Source organism: Hyperoodon ampullatus (genome assembly GCF_949752795.1).
Source record: "Hyperoodon ampullatus genome assembly, chromosome: 9".
Taxonomy (NCBI): Eukaryota; Metazoa; Chordata; class Mammalia; order Artiodactyla; family Ziphiidae; genus Hyperoodon; species Hyperoodon ampullatus.
Window position 1 is genome coordinate 15,206,066 of NC_136922.1, and position 24,065 is coordinate 15,230,130.

General features: G+C 34.7%; 1 protein-coding gene across 8 annotated transcripts in view; it reads right to left on the reverse strand.

Moving 5' to 3' along the window:
- Window positions 1-24,065, reverse strand: part of COG5 (component of oligomeric golgi complex 5) — a gene marked incomplete at its 5' end in the record, with an annotated part of 277,186 nt that overhangs the window by 126,287 nt on the left and 126,834 nt on the right. For 6 of the 8 annotated variants that reach the window (XM_079711626.1, XM_079711622.1, XM_079711621.1 and 3 more), the window contains 2 exons: window positions 2,428-2,593; window positions 23,153-23,283. The exons of the other annotated variants lie outside the window; for them this stretch is intronic. In XM_079711626.1, the coding sequence (XP_079567752.1) occupies window positions 2,428-2,593; window positions 23,153-23,283 (297 nt within the window). The remainder of the gene's footprint in view (window positions 1-2,427; window positions 2,594-23,152; window positions 23,284-24,065) is intronic. 8 annotated transcript variants of the gene reach the window in all.

Below are 24,065 nucleotides of genomic sequence, written 5' to 3' on the forward strand. Positions count from 1 at the left end.
AATACAGTATCATACTGTATCTTTCTGCAACTTGCTTTTTCATGTAAGGGAGCTGAGAATTATCTATACTGATAAAATTTATAAATTTAAATATTGTATAGTAGTCTACTTAACAAATAAGCAAGTTTATTCATTTTTCCAATGAAGGAAAGATTGTTTTCAATGTTTAGCTATTATGAATAATAGTAATAAAAATTCTTATACATATGTGCCAGAGTTTCTCTAGGGTTTACTCTTAAAAGAGAAATTATAAGATCATAAGGTATACCCATTTTTAACCTCAGTGAGCAGTTTGATAAAACTGAATAAAATGTTTGAAACATTTTATTCTCCTACGGTCAGAGTACAAGAGTTTCTGCCCTCATCCAACATTCAGTTCTGTTTTAGATTTAGATTTGCCAACCTCATGACTGAGAAGTAGTATCTTGCATCATTTGTTTTTCCCTAATAACTAGTTCATATCTTCTAAAAAGAGGCTGAACATCTTTTCATGTTTACTGGATATGTTCTTCTGTGATCTGCTTATTCATATTCTTTATCTATTTTTTCAATTGAGTTATTTATCTTTTCCTTAGTGAATTATAAGCTTTTAGATATATTTTGGGTAACGTGTTCCTGTATAATTATAATGTTATTTATTTTGTAAGTTTTGAAACAATCTTACACATATAGAAAATTTTAAAGTATAGTAAAAAATATTTTTCCCTGAATCATTTGGGAATAAGTTACTGACATGAGGCCCCATCACCCCTGAAGGCTTTAATGTGTATTTCCAACAAAAATGACATTCTACTACATAATCTCAATATAACCAACAAGATCAGGCAATTAACATTAATCCTGCCAACGTAACATTTTAAAAAATAAAAATAGCAATGATTATTCTTTTCAAAAATAATAAAGAGTAGGGTTTCTACATTAAATCATGGTATCCACTCCTCAACAGATGATAATAAGGCTTTTAAACTCTTTATTCTTTCAGAAAAAGGGAGCATACATTAGCACTGACAGGATGTGAATAATTGCTTTCATTTTTTTCCTATTCTTGACAACACAAGAGGGAATGAGATTAAACTGCTTCTGGAAATTTAAACATTAGATCAAACTTTTTGAGAATAATTGCTGGGAAAAGCTGAGAGTAAAATCTCCTCTGGCAATTTCTTTTCAAAGCTCTCCTTCTGGGATGGTCTTAATACAGACCTATTCAGAGGCTAGGGCTAACCTTTAAAAATCCCTTTAAGATCTAAGATTCTTTTATCTCTTTCTATCTAGTGCAAATTATTTTTGAGGGACATATATTCTGTGTTATTTAAGGTTATGTTTATATAGCAAACATAAAAATAATAATCAATGACTGCAAATACTTTTTAGTATTAGCCCTATATCAAGAACTGTTATTAATTTTACATGTATTATTTATTCTTAAGGACAACTAGAGTATCTTGTTCAATAGAAAAATGAGAAGAGAAAAACTGGAGGCAAGCGGTACAGACAACACTTTGGGTAATTTTTCTATAGTCTGAATAAAATAAGGTGGTAAAACAAGAAAGAAATTGAGTCGAGATAGATTTGTTTGACTGTCTTTAAGCAGAAGAAGATAAAATAGCACGATTGTATGTGATGGGAAAGAGACATAATAAAGGAAAAACTGATGATGTGGTAGAGAGGGGATCTGTGAAAGCAACGCCTTTGAGTGATGGGATCTAATGCAAAAGCAGAGTACTTGGTCTCTGCTAGGAGCAAGTACAGTCCATCCATATTAACAGGAGAGAAGAAAGATTTTAAGGAGAGAAATGCAAAGTTGGTGTTGCTTAGAAAAATGAGAGGTACACAGAACATGTAGTCTTTCGTGTCTATGAAGTGTGTTATATATGTGAATGTCATCATTGGGTATCTTCTGGCAGGAAAAGGGTTGGGACTGCTACCTTGAATCTACCTGTTTCTGGTTTTCTTTAGATTTTGCTATAGTTGTAATGTTCCCAAAGCTTTTATCAGCTTCTGTCTCCACATTTACCCGTTACTGCTCCTGAGTACGAGAATTATACAAAAGCCCAGAAAGATAAAGTAGAGACTGTATTTCCTTAAAAAATATTTTCTGCCTCAATAAGAAGTACATGTGAGGATAAGGATTTCAGAAAGAAAAATATGTTCCTTTTTTTTTTTCTTGCATCTGTTTCCTCTGAACTAAATGAAGCCACAGTTTACAGATTTTATCTAGAAGTTCTGAATATACCAATTGGCCAGTTCAACTCACTGATTAGACAAAAAAGTTATAAATAAATTCTAAAACATAATTTCTTCTCTCATTTTCTGTCTACTAAAAAATGAGTCGTTAGATTACTTTGAAACTTGAATGCTTCACATACTATTCAAAGGACTTTTCAGTTATAAATAAATAAAGAAGCTAAAGATAAACCACATCCATACCTCTCACAGCTGACTGGGAAGGCTGAGTCAAAACTTTGATGTCTAATGCACTGTGGATATTTTCTTCTATAGCAGCACAATATCCATCCATGACACTGGTAATAGTATCCTTCAAAGTTCCAAGATTATGGAAAACCTGAAGAGCTGTTCCGACCTGGGTTGGATTCTTTAAAAAGGTGGTGGTGGGGTGAGTTGGGAATAGATATAAATAGGAAAACAAACACAAACAACATAACTCTATAACTTTAAGTGGTACTTGAGCAGTTACTACAATGTTTTAAAATTATTACAGACAAGAACAAAGACAATGCATTTGGAACAAATATCATTTTTAGTCATTATTTATTTCCTAAAAGACAAAGTTAAATACCATGTGTATGATTTCCTCCCTTTCCCTTTTCCTCCTCCTTTAAAGGATAATAACACAATTTAAAATCTGTTATATTATTAGGGCTTGCTTAAAATTTACCCCCAATCCCTACGAAGAGAGCCATGCTGGAACTAACAACAACCCTGTATTTGTTTAGAGAATAAATAAATGAATTCTGCAGAGTCAAATGAGGGCTGAGCTATGCAGACTGATACTATTATTCATTATATTTCCTTCCTTCCTTCATTCACTGAAACTACAAATATCTATAGAGTGCTTACTATGGGTCTATCTTGCTTCTATGTGCTGGAAATACAGTAGTAAATAAAACCAATTGAGTCTCTGCCCACATGGATCTTGTATTTACTGAGAAATGTATAAAAGGTAAATGTAAGAGAATATCAGGTAGTGATAAACGCTATAAAGTAGGAGGCAGGGAATAAGAATAGAGAATGATGTGGATTATTATGGAGGGAAGAGTCAGAGAATGCATCTCAGGGTGTTATTTAAACGGAGACCTACATATAATGAAATCTATGGAGGATATGGGGAAATACAGATCTGGGCAGAGGTATCAGTGAAAGTGCAGAGGTAGAAATGTGCTTGGTAGCTAGTGAAACAGCAATTAGGTCATAATGGTGGCTGGAGAAGAGTGACTGAAGCAGAGAGAGGTAAGCAATGAGGTGGGAAGTAGAAATACCATCTATGAGTAGATTAAGTCCATAGGGATATAAATAGGTTGCTGGATGTGTCACTAAGTAAATGACTGAATTAACAAGGCAGATCTTGTACATCAACATACATGTCCAGGCCCAAATAGCTTAAATTTCTCTTTCACTTATGATTCAGTGTCTGTTATTAAAGGCACATAGTTAGAAAGTTAGATTATTTCATTAACGTTTTCTTGACTGTTAAGTTTATAAACAACACAAAATGTTATTTCTGAAATCTATTGGTGTAATAGTACATGCCTCAGATACACACACACACACACACACACACACACACAGAGGCAGAGCAGAAGCAGCTTAAAGACAATATCAGGAAACATGGTTGGTGAATACTGATACCCATTTTAGACATTTTTAATATTAAACAAGAAAGAGAAGCAAATGCACATTGTTTCATATTAAAATAGGTTTTAATGAAAAAATTTTAACTTGTATGATTATAATAGAATTTTATTCTAATATATACTGTCAATTCTGTATCAATGTACTATAACAAAGAAAAGGGGAGAAAATAAGCTATTTCATACAAAATCATTAACTGAAAATATGGGGTATAGCACTTTGGTTGTTGTTAGTTCCATTCCATGCATAGTGATTTTTTTTTCACTTTTTAGTAGATATCAAAAATCAAAATTAGGCAGATGTAAAGAAATTTCCCCTATCACTATTCAAATGTCTATATAATCTAAGAAAGCATTACCTGAGCAATTTCAAGAATATCTTCACCTTATGATACTAGAATATAGACATAGTGTAAAATTGTATTTACTGCCTTTATTATCCTCAAAGAATCTGAAAAGCACAGCTTCTCAACATACAGGGTTTCAGTAACTTAACAATAATTCTGTAACTTCAATAGCTTACAGTGAATGTACACTGGAAGTTATATGTGTACGTTAATTGAAAACATTTAAAGTCATATTTTACTTGAAAGATCTAGCTAAAATGGAGCAGTCTTTGTATGTTTCTACTCCAAAAATTATTGACTACCAAAAACTTTCAAAACAGTAACATGTACAGTGCATTATTAAAGAAGCATCCAATATCAGAATGGCTATCATCAAAAAGACAACAAATAAGTGTTGGCAAGGATATGGAAAAAAGGGAACCCTCATGCACTGTTGGTGTGAATGTAAATTGGTACAGCCACTGTGGAAAACACTATGGAGGTTTCTGAAAATATTAAAAATAATACCATACAATCCAGCAATTCCACTTCTGGGTATTTACCCAGAGTACAAAAATACTAATTCAAAAAGATATATGTACCCCTATGTTCACTGAAGCATTATTTACAACATGCAAGATATGGAAGCAACCTAAGTGTCATCAATAGATTAATGGATAAAAAAGATGTAGTATATACAATGGAACATTACTCAACCATAAAAAAGAATGAAATCTTGCCATTTGTGACAACATGGATGGATCTAGAGGGTTTATGCTGAGTGAAATAAGAGAGAAAAAGACAAATACTGTATGATCTCATGTATATGTGGCATCTAAAAAACAAATGAACAAGCCAAACAAAAGACAAACAGACTCACAGAGCAAACTGGTGGTTGCCAGAGGGGAGTGGGATTGAGGGGTTGGGTGAAATAGGTGAAGGGGATAAAGAGTTACAAAATTCCAGTTACAAAATAAGTAAGTCACAAGGATGCAATGTATAGCACAGGAAATATAGTCGTAATACAGTAATAACTTTGCATGGTGACAGATGGTAACAAGACCTATCGTGATGATCATTTAGTAATGTATCTGATTGTCAAAACACTATGTTGTACACCTGAAACTAACATAATATTACAGGTCAACTATACTTCAATAAAAAAGCATCTAAGGGCTTCCCTGGTGGCGCAGTGGTTGAGAGTCCGCCTGCCGATGCAGGGGACACGGGTTCGTGCCCCGGTCTGGGAAGATCCCACATGCCGCAGAGCGGCTAGGCCCGTGAGCCATGGCTGCTGGGCCTGCATGTCCAGAGCCTGTGCTCCGCAACGGGAGAGGCCACAGCAGTGAGAAGCCCACGTAATGCAAAAAAAAAAAAAAAAAAAAAAAAAAAAAAAAAAAAAAAAAAAAAAAAGCATCTAACATAATATTTATAATAACTATAATTTAAACTACTTATAAAAATTCTAGATGTAATTTTAAGCTTTCTAATTAACATGACCACTTTTTATATTAATGCCAGTTATTTATATTCATAGTTTAATATAAACTTATCATTTTTTAGTTGGGAAACTATAAAAATGATAATTTAAAATTAAATTCTTTAACATACAGAGGAATGTGCACATTATGTAGGCATAGCTTTATGAAATACCACAAAGTGAACAATCCTCTATAACTACCCCCTAGACCACAAAACCAAATATTAGCAGAACCTCTGAATCTTCTGTGGCTTCCCCAACTGCATCTTTCCGAATATTATCACTATCATAATTTCTAACACCATTCTTTAGTTTTACCTGTTTTTGAATTTTACCTAAATAGAACCATAAAGTATTATTTTGTGTCTGGCTCCTTTCAGTCAATATCTTATTTGTAAAATTCATCCATGTTGTTGTATGCAGCAGTTGTCGTTTTCACCACCGTGGAGTATTCCAGAGTGGAAATTTACTTTAGTTTATGTATCCATCCTTCTGTTAACATACATTTGCATTATTTCCATTTTTTAGGCATTTTAAATAATGCCACCATGAACATTCTAGCACACAGCTTTTAGTGAACGTATGTATATGCATTTCTGTTGGCTAAGAGTAGAATTGCTGGATCATATGGTATTTGTATGCTTAGTATTTGTAGATACGGCCAATTTTCCAAAGTGACTGTACCAACTTATACCCTGACCTGAAATATGTGCTCCCCAATCCTGCCAAAATTTAGAATTATCATCCTCTTTAATTTTATCTGTACTTTTGAGTGAGCACTATTGTTTTAATTTACATTTCCATGATAGCTAAGGAGTTATCCATTTTTGCTTGTTAATTACCCATTTGGATATATTCTTTTGTGAAGTGCATATTCATCTCTCGTCTATTTTTTTTTTTTTTTTTGCGGTATGCGGGCCCCTCACTGTTGTGGCCTCTCCCGTTGTGGAGCACAGGCTCCGCACGCGCAGGCTCAGCAGCCATGGCGCACGGGCCCAGCCGCTCTGCGGCATGTGGGATCCTCCCGGACGGGGGCACGAACCCGTGTCCCCTGCATCAGCAGGCAGACTCTCAACCACTGCGCCGCCAGGGAAGCCCTCTTTTTTTCTTTCTTTTTTTTTTTGTCCTTTACATATTTGTACAAGTTGTTCATATATTCTGGGTATAATCACTTTGACGACTGTATATACTGCAAATATGTTCTCCCACTCTTAAGAAGTCTTTTAAGGCAGAGAAGTTCCTAATTTGAATGCAGGCCATTTTATTGACCTTATTCTCCATGGTTAGCACTTTCAGTATCCTGTTTGAAAAAAAATTTTTTTTCCCATCTCACATTCATGAAGATGTCTTTCAATCATGAAAATATCTTTCTTTCATGAAGTTATCCTCCAGAACTTCTATCGGTTTACCCTTCACATTTAGATATACAATCCACCTGGAATTAGTTTCTGCATAATGTGAGACAAGAGCCAAGATTAGTGTTTTTCTGTATGAATATCCGATTGACCCAGCACAATTTATTTGAGAAAACAAAGAAGCAAATGATAATCTTTCTCTCCTCAATCTCAATGGTTACCTCTGCAATAAGTCAAGTTTCCATTTATGTGTTTTTGTTTCTGGACCATCAATTCTGTGCCATTTCTCTGTCCTTACACTAATTCACCTGTGTAAATTATTGTAGCTTTGAAGTAAGTTTTGATAGTCCTCTGCCTCTGTTCTTATCAATTTGAAATAGGCTACTCTTGGTTCATGGTACATCCATATAAATTTTATAACAGGCTTGACAATTTCCATTTAAAACAAAAAGGCCTGTGGAACTATGGGTTTGCACTAAGTCTACAGATAAAATTAGAAAAAATGGAAGTCTTTGTAATATTGAGCTCTCCAATCCATTAATATATTCTCTCTCTTCATTTATTCAGGTCTCCTTTAATTCCTCTTAATATTATTATAGTTTCTGTAAAGGGATTTTACATATCTTTGATTTTTATTATTCCTACACATTTGATGTTTTTTGATATTATAAATAGTAATTTAAAATTTTTCTGTTTATCTGTTGCTATTATATTAAAAACACCATTGATTTTTCTAAATGGAATTTTACCAAACTTTCAAAACTCAGTCATTAATTAGTTTATTTGTAGATTGTTTTGGATTTGCTATACATAAGATGTTATCTCTGAATAATCTTTATTTTTTTCCTTTCTAGTCCTTCTACATTTTATTGCTTTTTCTTATAACCCTGGTTAGGAGAGTCAGTAATCTGCTGAGTAAAAGTGATAAAAGTGGATTAATGAAGTTCTATTCTTGGTCTGCTAAGAGTATTTTTACACACAGATTGATGCTGAACTTTATTAAATGCTTTCTCTCTTTGTATGTGTTGAGATCATCAATTATTTTCCTTTACTGAAGAAATTACATTACACTTCTAAACTAAAGCCATCTTAGTCATGATAAATTACCCTTTTTAGATACCCCTGACTTACATTTGCTAATTGTTTAGTATTTTTGCATCAATTTTCAAGAAAGATAGCTATTAAATTTTCTTCCTCATGATATCCTTATCCTGATTTCAACTTTATACTGGCTTTATAAAATAATCATGTAAGCATTGTCTCTTTTTCAATTCTTATATAGAGTTCATGTAACATTAGTTTATTTAAATGCATGTGTAGTCCGTTAAGTTGAGGTCATACTCGACTATAGTGAGCTCTAAATCCAATGACTGATGTCCTTATGAGAGAATAACACACTCAGACACACACACAGTGCAAAAGGTCTCTTGACAAGAGACAGAGAATGAAGTGACACAGTTAACAAGCCATGGAACTTCAAGCACTGATTGGAGCCACTAGAAGCTAGGAAAAGACAAGGAATGATTCTTCCTTAGAGCCCTCAGAAGGAGACTGACCCTGCCAACACCTTAATTTGGATTTCTAACCTCCAGAGCTATGAGAGAATAAATTTCTGTTGTTTTAAGTTACCTGGTTTGTGGTAATTTGATATAGCAACCCTAGGAAATCAATACAGAGGGTTAAGAGCAACAGGAAAAAAAATACATATGCTTGCAACCCAAATATCCATTGAATGGATGAAGAAAATATGTATTCATATAATGAAATATTACTCAGCCTTAAAAAGGAAAGAAATCCTGTCACATGCTACAACATGGATGAACTTTGAGCATATTATGCTACGTGAAATAAACCAAACAAAAAATTACTGTGTGATTACTTTTTATGAAGATAATATTATTTATATATTATTTATATGAAGACTATACATATGTAGACAAATTCACAGACAGAAAGTAGAACAGTGGTTGCCAGGGGCCGAGGAACAGACAGGAATAAGAGTTGTTGTTCAATGGACACAGAGTTTCAGTCCAGCGAGATGAATGAAGAGACTTCTGGAGACTGGATGAGCATTAATGTGAATGTACTTAACACTAATGAACACTGATGGTGGTAAATTTCATGTTAAGTATATTTTATCACAATTTAAAAAACACATATGCTTGGATTTCATCTTCTTTGATAGGTTTAGGAATGAGGCCAAGGGATCTGGATAACTGTGATAAACCTAATTTTTCTACTGTAGTCATCCAGTAAGGCCCTATTATGAACCAGGCATTATTTTAGGGGCTTTATACACATGAGGTCTAATCTTCCCCAACAAAACATTCAAAATAGTTGTACTGTTCTCTACTGAAAGACAGGGAAACTGAGGAATAGAGAAGTTAGCCGAAGTTCTGAGACAACAAAGAATAAATGGCAGAGCAAGGATTCAAACATTAAAATGTCTGCTTTTAAAGTTCATGCTTTTTCCAAACAACAATGGTTATTTGCAAATAACCGTTAGTAGCAATTAAAGTCTGATTTTCTTTAAGCAGTAAAATAAAGTTTAAAAGTAAGTAAGAATGACCAATAAATGCTATCTTTTTACTTTGCTAATAAGTAAGGACATTTTTTAAAACTTCACTATCTACTGTCATCACTTCATAAAAGGAAGGTTACTTAAATAACAAGAAAAATAGGGGGGAAGTTCTCAGAGTAAGTCACTACCTTGTTTTTATTCTGAATTTTAATGAGAACTGATAAAACCTCAGCATGATTGCTACCAACCTACAGGTCAGTGTCAACCTGTACTTATGTTACCTTTCTGTACAAATAAACAGGTTGGCCAATCTTGCTTGCATACAATGTCCTCAAGTTTAAAGTCTCCCTGAAAACTGCCCATGAAGAAATTCCTTCTTTCCTAGTACCCTGGGCCACTGTGTTCTCTGGGAAGTTTAATGGTTTTAATTCAGTGGCAAACAAGTTAATCAACTCCTTGCCTCACTCACCTGGCTCCCCACTCTCTGCTGCAAATCCCAACTTTAGCAGAGTTTAAATCACTAAAATCATAAATTGTCCTTAATAGGATCCTCTTTCTCATCCCACAGGTAGTCCTTGCAAATACAATGCGAACACTTCAATTCACTGCTCATCTTGGAACTGCCTGCTTTGTGGGCCTATTTTCTCAGTGCTCCAGGATCAGCTCTAGGACTTCTCTGTTTCCTTACACCACCTACCCAACCGCCCGTCTTTACAAAACCAGACCCATTCTCGGTACTTTGTGCCCTTGGGAGGTCTGCATTCATTTCCATGTCCCACCCTGAGCTGTGGAAACAGTATACTACATGGAGATGCCTTCTCCCCTAGATAGTAGTGCTTAAAATGGCCTTCATATCCATTAATTTTCTTTTGTCAACAGAACATAAGTAGAATAACTATTACAATGCTCATTTCACAGTTAGGTAACTAAGGTACCAACAGGACAGGCCCATAGCTGGTTACTGGCAGGCCAGTTTTAGGCCTAGGCCCCTTCACTCCCTATTCTATACTCTGCAACAGGTCATCCTGTCACCACTTGTCTCTAAATCTCCAGATATACCAGTTTTGCAGGTATTTGTAAGAGATCTCAAAACAAAATAACCACATTTGAAAAAGACCACGCTTTCTAGAAAGAGATAAACTACTGAAAAGGTAGCAGTGTCTTCTAGACAATGTCTTCTCTTTAAATGAGAGAGTCAATATTCCAGGAGCAATTTTTCTACAAATTATCACTGTGACCTTCAATAAATCACTTAACCATATATGAAATTTCCCAACTTCAGAAACTGTAATAAAAAATGAGATGAAAGACCAGATAATAGAGTAGATCTACTTCATAAGTAGTAGGTCAAGACAGATTTCTAGGTCTTCAAAAACATTTCGGGAGATGGCACAACCATTTGCTTTACTAAATTAAAATGATTTCTTTTGCTTTGGAAACAAATATGGATGATGTCATTTTTTCTTTCTTTTTCAACAACTCTGTAGCATACATGGGAGGAAAATAAAACCACACAAGAATACAGTCAGAAAAGAAACACAGTTGTTTAGGATCCCTAAAAAGCTTGCCAAAACAGGAACACTGGGCTTCCCTGGTGGCACAGTGGTTGAGAGTCCGCCTGCTGATGTGGGGGACGCAGGTTCGTGCCCCGGTCCGGGAAGATTCCACATGCAACAGAGCGGCTGGGCCCGTGAGCCATGGCCGCTGAGCCTGCATGTCTGGAGCCTGTGCTCCGCAATGGGAGAGGCCACAACAGTGAGAGGCCCGTGTACCGCTAAAAAAATAAATAAATAAATAAAAAAGCATACCACCTTAATCATGCACAATAACTGAGGAATTCTAAGATCCAAATATTTTATTTCTCCAGAATAGTGTTAATAAATTCACAACATCTTATACATAACAAGTACATAATAGGCCAAAATATTTAAGGCAGTTTATAGTAACTGTGTGCCCTAACATGATACATATACTGGACACTTTTTTTTGAAGCTATGACATGTCTAAAACACTGAAGACTTAATGGAGCCCCATGGGAGATTACAAGTACTGAAGGAAGAGAGAATCGCATTAAATAACGCAATTTAAAGGCAAGAATTATATTAGCTACCTCGGTTGTGATCCAGAGCTTACCAGTGGCTTTTCTGATTCAATAGCATGGAGCCCACTAATGCTTGATATGTACTTCTCAGCTAACCTAATATGATTATATCAGAACCTGTTAACAATCAGCAGTCAACAGTGCAAAACCCAAATGAAATTAAGAAACTAAGAAGAACATTTAATAGCACAGTATGATCTTATCAACCAAAAATCACCTTTATTCTAGCCCTTTTTGAAAAGCAGCAGAAAAAAAGAAAGCTATAAAAAGGCACGGGGAAAATGAGAGGAAAAAGAAAAAGAAGGAGACAAAAGAATGAAAGTGAACATGTACTGGAAGAGGAAGGTTCTATAAAAAAAAGAAGTAATAACACAAAGAGCCTAAAAAATGGAGAAGGTAAAGAGATGATCAATACACAGAAAAAGGTTCTTTGAACTTCCAAATTCTTTATAAAATGAATCTTGAGAGCACAGTCTATATGAATCTACAGTTTGGCATTAAGTAAAAGTTTTTAAATGATGCCAATACTTAGAATAATATTCCCATCCTATAAGATAATAGCAGATAATATTTCAAGGACACTAAAAATATGTTTAATAATAAAATGAATTTTATAGGAAAATAAAAGTAATCATGAGACATTAATGTTGCAAGCACCCAAATCTCACTCTGTTAATATAAATTTTTAACTTAAATGTATATATGTGGCTTACTTTTTTTTTTCTTTTTTTTTTTTTGCGGTACGCGGGCCTCTCACTGTTGTGGCCTCTCCCGTTGTGGAGCACAGGCTCCAGACGCTCAGGCTCAGCGGCCATGGCTCACGGGCCCAGCCGCTCCGCGGCATGTGGGATCCCCCCAGACTGGGGCACAAACCCGCATCCCCTGCATCGGCAGGCGGACTCTCAACCACTGCACCACCAGGGAAGCCCGTGGCTTACTTTTAAATAAAGCAATACAATATAATAATTCTAGTCATTCTGTGCTTTACCAAAGATATTTATGGCAGGCATTATTAGGTATTCCCAAAAATTCATTCCCTCCTTCTTTCTTATTACAAAAATTCTAATTTTCTCCAGGGGTGGCAATGTGCACTGCAGCAGGCAATAGTTCTTGAGCAGCTTAAGCCAATGTTTACAATTCTGTTCCTCTTTCCAGATACTTGCTTTCATAGTCCTCCTGACAGTTGGGGTGACCGTGAGACCCATATCTGGTCAATTAGACATAAGGATGGGTCCACTGGAGCAATTTTGAAAAAGGATTTTATAATGCTGCCTTTTGGCTGGCAGCTGGCACTGCCCCATCTCCACTCCGTGAACATGGATTAATGTCTGCAGTGTGACAGCTATCTTGTGACCATGATGTGACAAGTAAGGGGACACTAAGGAAGGCAGAATGGAAAGAAAGACCTGCATGCTTGTGAAGTAGGCTGAAACAATATTAGCACCACCCACAACCAGACAAATCCCTATCTATTTAGGCCACTGTTGGTCTAGCTTGTTGTTATAGCACTAGCAGTCTCATCCAGTACCAAACTGATTAAAACACAATACATAAAAATACATGAGGGGGGCTTCCCTGGTGGCGCAGTGGTTGAGAGTCCGCCTGCCAATGCAGGGGGGACGGGTTCGTGCCCTGGTCTGGGAGGATCCCACATGCCACGGAGATAAGGGACTTCCCTGGTGGTCCAATGACTAAGACTTTGCCTTCCAATGCAGGGGGTGCGGGTTCGATCCCTGGTGGGGGAGCTAAGATCCCACATGCCTCGCAGCCAAAAAACCAAAACATAAAACAGAAGCAATATTGTAACAAATTCAGTAAAGACTTTAAAAATGGTCCACATTCCAAAAAAAAAAAAAAAATTCTAAAAAAAAAAGAACGGAAACATGAATCTATAACAATACTTTTAAAAAAGAAAAAGAAAAACAAAGGAGAACAAAAGTATGCCTCATTTGCTACCTTGGGTGGTGACTTATTATATAAACTCATTACTCTGTAAATTGGTAATAAAAAATGCAAAATTTAAACATTTATCCATCATTTTAAAAAGGAGCTGCAATTCAGGGTAACCAAATATCCTTAACTAATGAGTGAAAATTCTTCTTTACAAAAGAATCACGGCTAACAAATATAAACTAATAATAAAAATAGAAAATGACTTTTTCACAATCTCTGTTGAAAAAAATAAAAAGATTTAGGCAAAAATCATCAACAGATGTTAAAACCATTAGGAGAAAAACTGACAGAGAATTAAATATTCTCAAGGTGCCAAAATATATGCAAATTCACAATGAAGTAATTCAGTGAAGGAAAAAAATAATCTTTTTCAACAAAAGGTGCTCGAACAACTGAATATGTCTATGAGGAAAAAATGAACCTTACACTGTACATAAAAATTAAACTTAAAACATAAAATTATAAACTTCTAAAGGAAAACATAGGAGGAAAGCTTTCCAACTTTAGGGTAGGCAAAAATTTCTTATATAACATGCATATGAAAACATGGATAAACCGGCCTGTAGCAAAACTAAAAAATTTTCCTCTTTGTAAAAGATGATGTCTTTTGAAAAAAATTAATAAAGTTAATAAAACCCTAGCAGGACTGATCAAGAAACAAGAAACAGCAACAAGGATACATTGTACAGAAATATAGGGAAATATAGCCATTATTTTGCAATACATTTAAATAGAGTATAATCTATAAAAATATTGAATCACTGTGTTGCATGCCTGAAACCAATATAATATTATAAATCAACTATACTTCAATTTTTAAAAAAATTTTTAAAAGAAACAAGAAACGATCCAAAATATAAAAATAAAAAATAAAAGACAATGTCAAGGAGGAAAACAAGGCAGCATTATTCCTAATAGCCAAAAACTGTAACCAACTGAATGTCCATCCAACTGAATGTCCATCAACCTATCAAGACATAAACAAAGTGAGTAGATCCACAGGTTGGAACATTACTCAGCAGTAAAAAGGATTATCTGTACTTGCAACAACACAGATGAACCTAAATAAAATACTGTGCTAAATGAAAGAAGCTAAATACATAAGATTACCTACTGTACAGTTCCATTTATATGACACTTTTAGAAAAGAGCAACTCTATAGACAGAAAGCAAATCAGTGATTGCCTGGGTTTGGGGGTGGGAGGAAGAACTGACTGCAAACAGGAAGGAGGGAAATGTTTTGTGGTGATAGCAGTTAAAAAATAAAATCTGGGTTGTGAGATGGTTGCACAAATGTGTAAATTTAGTAAACTCATCAAACTATATGCTTAAATGCACAAATGTAAATTACGCCTCAATAACAATGCTGAAAGAAAAAAAGGCAAGCCATAGGATGGGAGAAAATATTTACAATTCACGCTAATAACAAAAGACTGGTACCCAGAATACATTAAGAATTCTTGCAGATCAATAAGAAGACAATAAAGTCTTTAAATGTTAGGCAAAGACCTATCACTATTAGGCATTTGAAAAGTTGGTCACATCGGCAATCAAGAAAAGGCAAATTAAAACTACACTGAGAATCTACTATACCCCCATTAAAATGGCTAAAATTTAAAAGACTGACAACATCAAATTTTGGTGAGGATCTAGAGGAACAAAAATTCTAATCTGCTGATATGGGAATGTGAAATGACAGAACCGCTTTGGAACTAGCAGCCTCTATAAAAAGTAAAAAGTAAACATATCATTCTTTTGCAAAAACCCAACCATTCTTTGCCTTAGGTATTTACTCAAGAAAAAGGAAACATGCCGACACAAAGCCATGTATCTGTTCATAGAAGCTTTGTCTGCAGTATCCCTAAACTGGAAATAACCCAAATGCCTGTCAATAAGTGAACAGATAAATGTACTTCAATACAATGTAATGCTAACTACCAATAAAAATAGGACCAAACTACCAATATACACAACATGAATCAATCTCAAAATAACTATGTTGAATGGATAGAACCACACACAAGAACACACTGTATGACTCCAATTATATAAAAAATTAATGCAAATTAATCCGTAGTGATGCAAAGTGGTTGCCTGTTCTTCATTTTTTTCCAAACTACAAAATAAAAATTTTAGTATTTACTACTCTAATAAAAAGCCAGCATAAGGTTATATAAATTGAGTAAAATAAAATAGAGTTAACCAAGTACAAAAGTTCTGAATTTTTGAGAAACGGAAAACAACTTACACAAAGATTAAAGAGTGATTACCAAATTTTAACCAAAGAGTAGTGACAGAATTCTATATGACATACAATGGAAATTCAGTCAGTTAATGAAAAAGTTACTCACAGTTCAGTGACCTGAAAAACTATGGAAAGCAATAACACCAAAAGAACTTAAGGCTGAAAGCAGACAGTTAATTAGATGTGAATCTACACTGCAAGATAGCAATAAAATAACAAAGCAACCAATGTTACTGTGGGTTGTTCATGAAAGAGACTATGTCAAAGAAAAAGAAAATAACATGACTGAGGCTTCCCTGGTGGCTCAGTGGTTAAGAATCAGCCTGCCAATGCAGGGGACACAGGTCTGAGCCCTAGTCCGGGAAGATCTCACATGCCGCGGAGCAACTAAGCCCATTTGCCACAACTACTGAGCCGCGCTCTAGAGCCCGCGAGCCACAACTACTGAGCCCACAAGCCACAGCTACTGAGCCCATGAGCCATAACTACTGAGCCCGTGTGCCACAACTACTGAAGCCCACGTGCCTAGAGCCCATGCTCTGCAACAAGAGAAGCCACCGCAATGAGAAGCCCGTGCACTGCAACGAAGAGTAGCCCCCGCTTGCCACAAGTAGAGAAAGCCTGCGCACAGCAACGAAGACCCAACGTAGCCAAAAATAAAATAAATTAATTTAAAAAAAGAAAGAAAATAACATGACTGTATAATATAGAAATGAGAAAATATTACCACTTTACATTTGGCATAAAACAAAAACACACAGAAACACCATATGATAATTAAAATATTGCAAAAGAGGAACTGGTGCTGGGAGGAAGAAAGGATGGAAGGAAGGAAAGTAGTAAAGCGCCCACCATGAAGAAAATACAACCATTTAAAGCACACATTTAAGGTCCTTAAAGGGCAAGATAACACATATTTTAGGCTTTGGAGGCCACACAGGCTACATATGGTCTCTGCTGTATACTGCTCTTTCGGGTTTTTTTTCCCCAACCATATAAAAATGTAAAAACAATTAGCACTTGAGCCATACAGAAACAGTCCACAGACTGTACTCTTGCCAGTCCTTGATTTAGAATGTTAAATAAGAGTTCAAATTAATTCCCACTCAAAAAAAAAATATTAAAAAAATGGTAAGCACATGCTAAACAAGACTAATTAAGCTTTAGGGAAAACATTTAGATGATCAGTTTAAAATCTAAGGAAAGCTAACAGTGATAGGAGCAAACAGATGAGGGGCAGGTGGCAAATTATCCACTGAGGCTGGTAAAAGAAAGAAAACACATGAAACCTTTAGATCTGTGTAACTTTAAGAGCTCTCACTATAATCACCCTGTACATATGTTTTAATTGAGGTATGATTGCCATACAACATTGTATTAGTTTCAGGTATATAACGTAACAATTTGCTATTTGTATATATTGTAAACTGACTACCACAATAAGTCTAGTTAACATCTTTCACCACACATGGCTACAAACATCTTTTTTCTTGTGGTGAGCACGTTTAAGATCTATTCTCTTAGCAACTTTCAAACATACAACACGGTATTACTACCTACAGGTGCCATGCTGTACATCATATCCTCATGACTTGTTTATTTTGTAACCTTTGTATCTTTGTTTGTATCTTTTGATCCCCTTCACCCATCTCACCCATCCCCTCAAATTATTTATTGCGTGTCAGGAAAAAGGCTTCGTACAAGAGTTGAAAAATTACTGGAACTTTTTACTTAGTAAATGCAAAAACACTCGGACCAAATATACAAAAGGAGTTTCTGTAGATTCAAATGATGAGATCTGTTGTAGAATTCATGAGACCAGCCAGGAGAACTAGCAGCTAACAATAGGAAAGCTAGACCTCTTAAAGCAGGTATTCAGCTTGACAAATCAACTGATATTGAGTCTACTATTGGTGTTTGTTGGGCACATAGAGAAGAAGAGGATCACAAAAGGCCTGTTGCATGCTGAACTACCATAACTAATCAACAGGGTCAACTTAGCCAGGAAGTTCCTTTTGGAGTTTGAGAAAATGCTTAACTTCCATAAATCTTCAACACAACACATTTGAATTGGTACCTTCTCTGTGCTAAAAACAATTCAGAATTTTTACCTACAAAAGTAAAAGGGGTTCATAACATCATAATCACTTCCCGTATGCTATGTAGACATTTATTTAGTGAACTTCAATTCTACTTTGTCATCTTAGAGAGACTCTGTCTAGATCATGCTATCATGGTACTTTCAGCTGACAACTGATAAGCACCTGTACTCTGTGTGGACCTGACAGAGGAGGCTTTCTGACTTAGGGAAAAGGCAGGTTCGTGGATGTTTGCCTCCCAGTACTGACAACAATTACAACAGGGGAAATTACAGCCCAGCACAGAGCTGAAAGACCCTCTTCCTTGACTTTTAAAGACATATAAGCACATCATCTTCCTCCATCCTGGAACCTCCAGAAAGCCCAGCACCTGTTTATTGGAAAAGCTTATAATTCACAAGTTAAAGCCATCTTTCTAATTAAAATGTAATCATTTCACTGTGGGGGCCTGGTATCTATGGTGATGCAGGAACTCATCCAGATCAAAATCTCTGTCACCTATTTTTGAAAGCTAGTTACAGCTTGAGGTAATGGAGTCTGTTGCGATCTTGAAAATACAGTAAGGTTCTCTCTTTCTTTGTCTGGCTTCTTTCAATGAAAGATTCTCAGGATCAGCAAAAAAGAGAAATAGGAATCAAGGAAGAGCTGCAGGTGGTCCCAATGTTTGGGACAAACATCGCCTGTCGAATTGACGAATGTTTTTCTAATGTGATGATAATGGTATGCTTCACCAGAAGATGAACTCTGGGTCATCAATCCTTCCAAACATTGTGTAAAGAAAGTGGCAGTGGTATCACTACAAACCTTTTCCATATAGACTTAATATGGCTTTGTGAAGTCAGAAGTTTACTTACACTTTTCTACTGTAAGAAGAAAAAACAGTTCCTTAGTATCTACATAATTATTTAGTTTATGTCTTCCAAGACATAAATTTTGTAAAACTGTAGTGGAGACTTTGTAAGGCTACAAAGCTATTAAAACCTACAAATGAATACAGCACATTTAAGCAATTAACTAGGGAAAAAACAGTAATGATCAAAAACAAGTTATCTGCATTTATTTTAAAATTTTTGGTTTTGGAAAAAGAATGCTACAAAAAGAAATTACACTAATTTTCTTTTAGTAAATTTAAGTTTTACAATTAATTGATATTGAAAATGATGGTCCCAACTATATACTCAATAAAAGAAGATCACTAATATTTTTGAGAAACCAAATTAATGTCAGAAGTTGATTATTAAATGCAAGTAAGGACATGTTAATTTTTCAAAAGTTCCTTGTGTACTGAACATCTCTATTCAGGTTATGAGCCTATAAACTATGAAATTGTATAATATTTCATGAATGCAATATTACTTCAAAATTAAAATGCTATTGTTTTAGTCTATATATAATAAATATTAACAATATATTTAACAATTTCAATTATTTCTTATAAATGGGAGAATATATTTCGAGAATCAAACAGATATAAGCTGCAGCATCTGTTTTAATGGGAAGTGGAAAGAGTATTCCAGGCATAAAAAGAACATGAAAGCCCTAAAGGAGGAAGGAAAATGGGCATGTGAAAAACTAAAAGAAAGCTTGTGAGACTGAGAAATAGAGAACACAGGGGAGAGTGGCATAAGAGGTGTATATTTACATGTTGATGAGAAGAAACAAAGTAAAAGACACAGGATGAAGATACGAGAGACAGAAATATAAACAAGATAAGAAAACGGGATCCAGAGTACAGGTGATGTGAGAGGCACCTCTGTGAAGCGGAAATTAAGGGCATCCACCTTAGTTGGTATGTGGGGTGAGAGGGTAAGGTTAATGGAAAGTGGAGAGTCTAAAACAGTCATTTCAGAGAATGGAAAAAAGAAAGTTGGCCAGAGAAACATAACAATTTTGAGGAATACTGAGGAACTGGTTAAGATGAGTCATCACATGGAGGCTTCCCAAAGACATTTTAACACTTTAAAAATTCCTTTTTCAATATAAATTGCTTCACAAATTGTCACATGATTTAAAATGTAATTATTTAACAAAAGTAGAATAAACTGCTTGGTTCTATTGAAGAGAGAGGGGAGTAAGCACTGCAGACCATGACTCTACTGCTTCTAGCTGAGTCATCTACAGCTGATTTCTTAACCTTTCCAGGCTTTTGTTTCCTTAACTATAAAAAGTGGATAATTATACCTTCCTCACATATTTGTCACTGTGACTGAGATAACAAATGTAAAGTGACTAACACAAATCCTGGCAGAGAAGAGGCATTCAATAAAGGTTAGTTTCATCCTTAATTCCCAAACTGCCTGCTGACGCAGCTGGATGACACCTCTGACTTGTTGCTTTCTAAGAGGAAAAGGAAAGAGGCTCCAAAACACAGGCTCTTTCCACTAAAACATCCTGCTTCCCAAGAACGTTATCTCAGGGACATCATTACTGATAAGGGTTTAATCTCCTCAGCTCTGCAAAGCCAGAAACCTGACTTTGTGAAAATAATGCAGAGTACCCAGCTCTGAGGGAGACAGACACACATGACTAAATTCAGAAATAAATGATGTTATAAACACGAATATCCATTTACACATGATAAATATTGTAAAAATTGTGAAACGAACCAGAATGTTAATATTGGCAAATCGGTACATTTTCTCCCTTTCAGGAAATTATGGAGGAAGCCAAATTATACTCAGAAGGTTACGTTATACCTATGGAATTTAACAAGACTAATGAATTGGAAAATATTAATGGCTAATGTCAACAAACTATGATAAAATAATATATACAGCCTACAAAGAGACAATATTCCCATCCACTGAGCAGAATCTACCTTCCTCTAAACTACCCTGAAACATACAACAAAATTAAAGCTCCCTGGTTCTATGCAGATCATTTCACACCTACCCATGTAGACACACAATATTTTAGATTTTTTTCTTCTTTACCTTTCTAACTTAATTTCATTGATTACATACAGGCCATTGGCTAAACAACAACAGTCACCAACTTAAATAATCTTTTGACTAACTTTAGAGGCTGAAAATATAACAACACTATCAATATTTAGGGAATATTAGTTCCTTAAAAGTTTAACAATTTAATTTCACTATGAGTTAAAAACTGAAGCAAAGTTATATTTGACAACTATTAAAATGTACACATGGGACTTCCCTGGTGGCGCAGTGGTTAAGAATCCGCCTGCCAATGCAGGGGACACAAGTTCGATCCCTGATCTGGGAAGATCCCACCTGCCGCGGAGCACCTAAGCCCGTGCGCCACAACTACTGAGCACGCGTGCCACAACTACCGAAGCCCGCGCACCTAGAACCTGTGCTCTGCAACAAGAGAAGCCACTGCAATGAGAAGCCCGCACACCACAACGAAGAGCAGCCCCCACTCGCCGCACTAAAGAAAGCCTGCGCGCAGCAGCGAAAACCCAACACAGCCAAATAAAATAAAATAAATAAATTTATATTAAAAAATGTACACAAAATAGCAGCATACCTAAAATAAGTTTGCTTAGGAACAGCTATCCTAGAAAATATTTTCCCACTTTAAATATATGAGAATACAATAAAAAATAAGCCTTTAAAGGTAACCATTTCTTTGTGTTAAAATCCCCCCTCTCTATTAAAAATAGTATTTTAGTTCTACAAACTGTGATATTGTTTCCTTTCTGCCATTATTAGTTTTCATTTCCATGACTCTAAAATACAGTAAATTATTAAGAATTGCATAAATTAAAGATATATGCATATATATACATAGCAATAAAAACTTCACAGGTAAAAAATACTAAACAGTATTTATAAAGTTTTAAATCTCTAATGTAGTGATAATAGGAACATTAGACAAATACAAAAATCTTGTGATACTGCACTTTCTGAAATGTTACTTGTTTCCTTTCCTGCAACTAAATGAGCTGGGCTAAAGCCATTTTCTATAGAAATATTCATGTTAATCGAAAATTGACTTGGAATTCCTTAAATATTTCTTTGAGAATAAAGTATCCTCTATTATTCGGTGTAGACAAGTATCTTATTTTTAAACAGTATAAGCATTTTATCTTCACAGTGAGACCGCGAGTTAAAACATGATTGGCAGCAGATAAAACTAAACTCTAGCGTTAGAATAAAAGCTACCTTTGGGAAAGAAGGAGAGAGGAGTGATTGTGAGAGGGAGTGAAGAGACTCCAGGAATGCTGGTAACGTCCTATTTCTTGACCTGGGTTTTAATTTCACAGGTGTGTTCACACTGCCGTATTTCATTCTACATGTATGTCTATAATTTGTTCACTTTTCATTATATATATGATAATCAACTTTAAAAATTCATTCAAAACAGTAACTGACATTCAGTTATTTTTAATTACAACAGTTAAGTACTGGAAGTCAAATAAATACCTTCCTGATTCAGAGACTACTTAAAGAACTGGATATTTATAAAATTCTTTTTGTCCAATACAAATGCACAAAATGAAATTCCTGGTTTAAAGAATATGAATTTTAAAATGGATACTAATAATGGTATTTGGGTCCAGTACAAATGGAGAAAATATCTGGGTGCAATACAAATGTAGAAAAACTGAGATTTATATCTAATTTGTTGATTCTACTACATCAACACCTCTAGGTTTCTTGTAATTCAGAAAATTAAGCATCAGGAAAGTGATATCTTAGGAGAAATCTCAAGTCAATCTCTAAAAAAAAAATTCTGGCACAATGATTATTCAGGGTGCAAGGTTCTGGGGTTAGAGTACTTAATGTTTGCCAGACTACATCATTTACTGGATGTGTGATCTTCGACCAATTATTTAAGCTCTCAGTTTCCCCATTTGTAAAATGGAAACAGCAGTAATACCATCCTTACCGGGTTGCTGAAAAGCTTAAATGAGTACCAGTGACTTGGACAAAGGAAGCCTACGCAAGATCTGTTAACTATCTATCTACATATACACATTATATTAAAATATATTTCATATTATATACATTATACATTAGAAATCTTAGAATCCATTTTCAGTAGAATTAAGAAATATATATTTTTTAAATCTTCCTTGTACTTATTTTATGCCCTACTCTCCGATTCAAATTGTAGACATAGTTCTTCAGTGATAAAATAAGGATATACATTACTTTTTTCAACACAAAATCAAATGTTCATCTGTATTATGACACATTTTTCACATTAAAAAAAGTGACATTATTTGTATTACCTGAGTCTCCACACCCTGCTCCAGGAGACGCTTAGCTTGATTTTCCACTTCAAGTCGAGCTCTTGCAACAAAAAGTAGATCATTTTCTATTACTTCTATTCCAGAAAGATCTATTCCTTGAGAAAGATAATCTATTAAAAAAATACACACATTTAAATATTTCAATATTGAATAAATATTAAGGTATCAAAACATCATGTCTAACTTCTTTGAAATATTATAGAATTGCTGTTGAACACTATTCCCTTTCAAAATCTGTATTTTAAAAAACATAGTTACCCAAACATTTTCTACTTAATAAGTAACTTTACTCTGGAGCAAAAAGTTCCAAACATTACAGAGTTGGTAAAGCAAGAGTAGAATTATGATTATTATAAATTCAAAGTAATGTCAACAAGTTACTAAAAAAGTGTGCCGAATTTAATATAAATAAAGATCCTGATGATCTTAGAAATTTCTCAAGTTGCAGGACAGTTTTAAAAATTATTCTATAATAACAAAACTTTTGAAACAAATGTCCACCACTTGGACAATGATAAATTAATTATGAAAAAACTTTAGCACGCTACCACTTTACATGATCACACAATAGACCTAATTTACTTACTTCCATTGGAGGATTTTCATATGACTGAATGAAAAAAATTACACAAAGAACTTAACTCCATTTATATAATTACATATAAAATATGATTATATACTATATAATTCTATAAACTTTATTTTCTATAAGTAGAATTATAGAATTTAGTTTACAGAATTATAACTCTATTCATAGAATTATATATATTCTACTTAGAGAAGTATATACACAGAGCAAGAAGTGTGAAAAGGTATCCACCAAGAAGTTAACAACAGTTGTCTCTGCACATTTAGATTTTGAGAAATTTATTTATTTATTGGCTTAATCTTA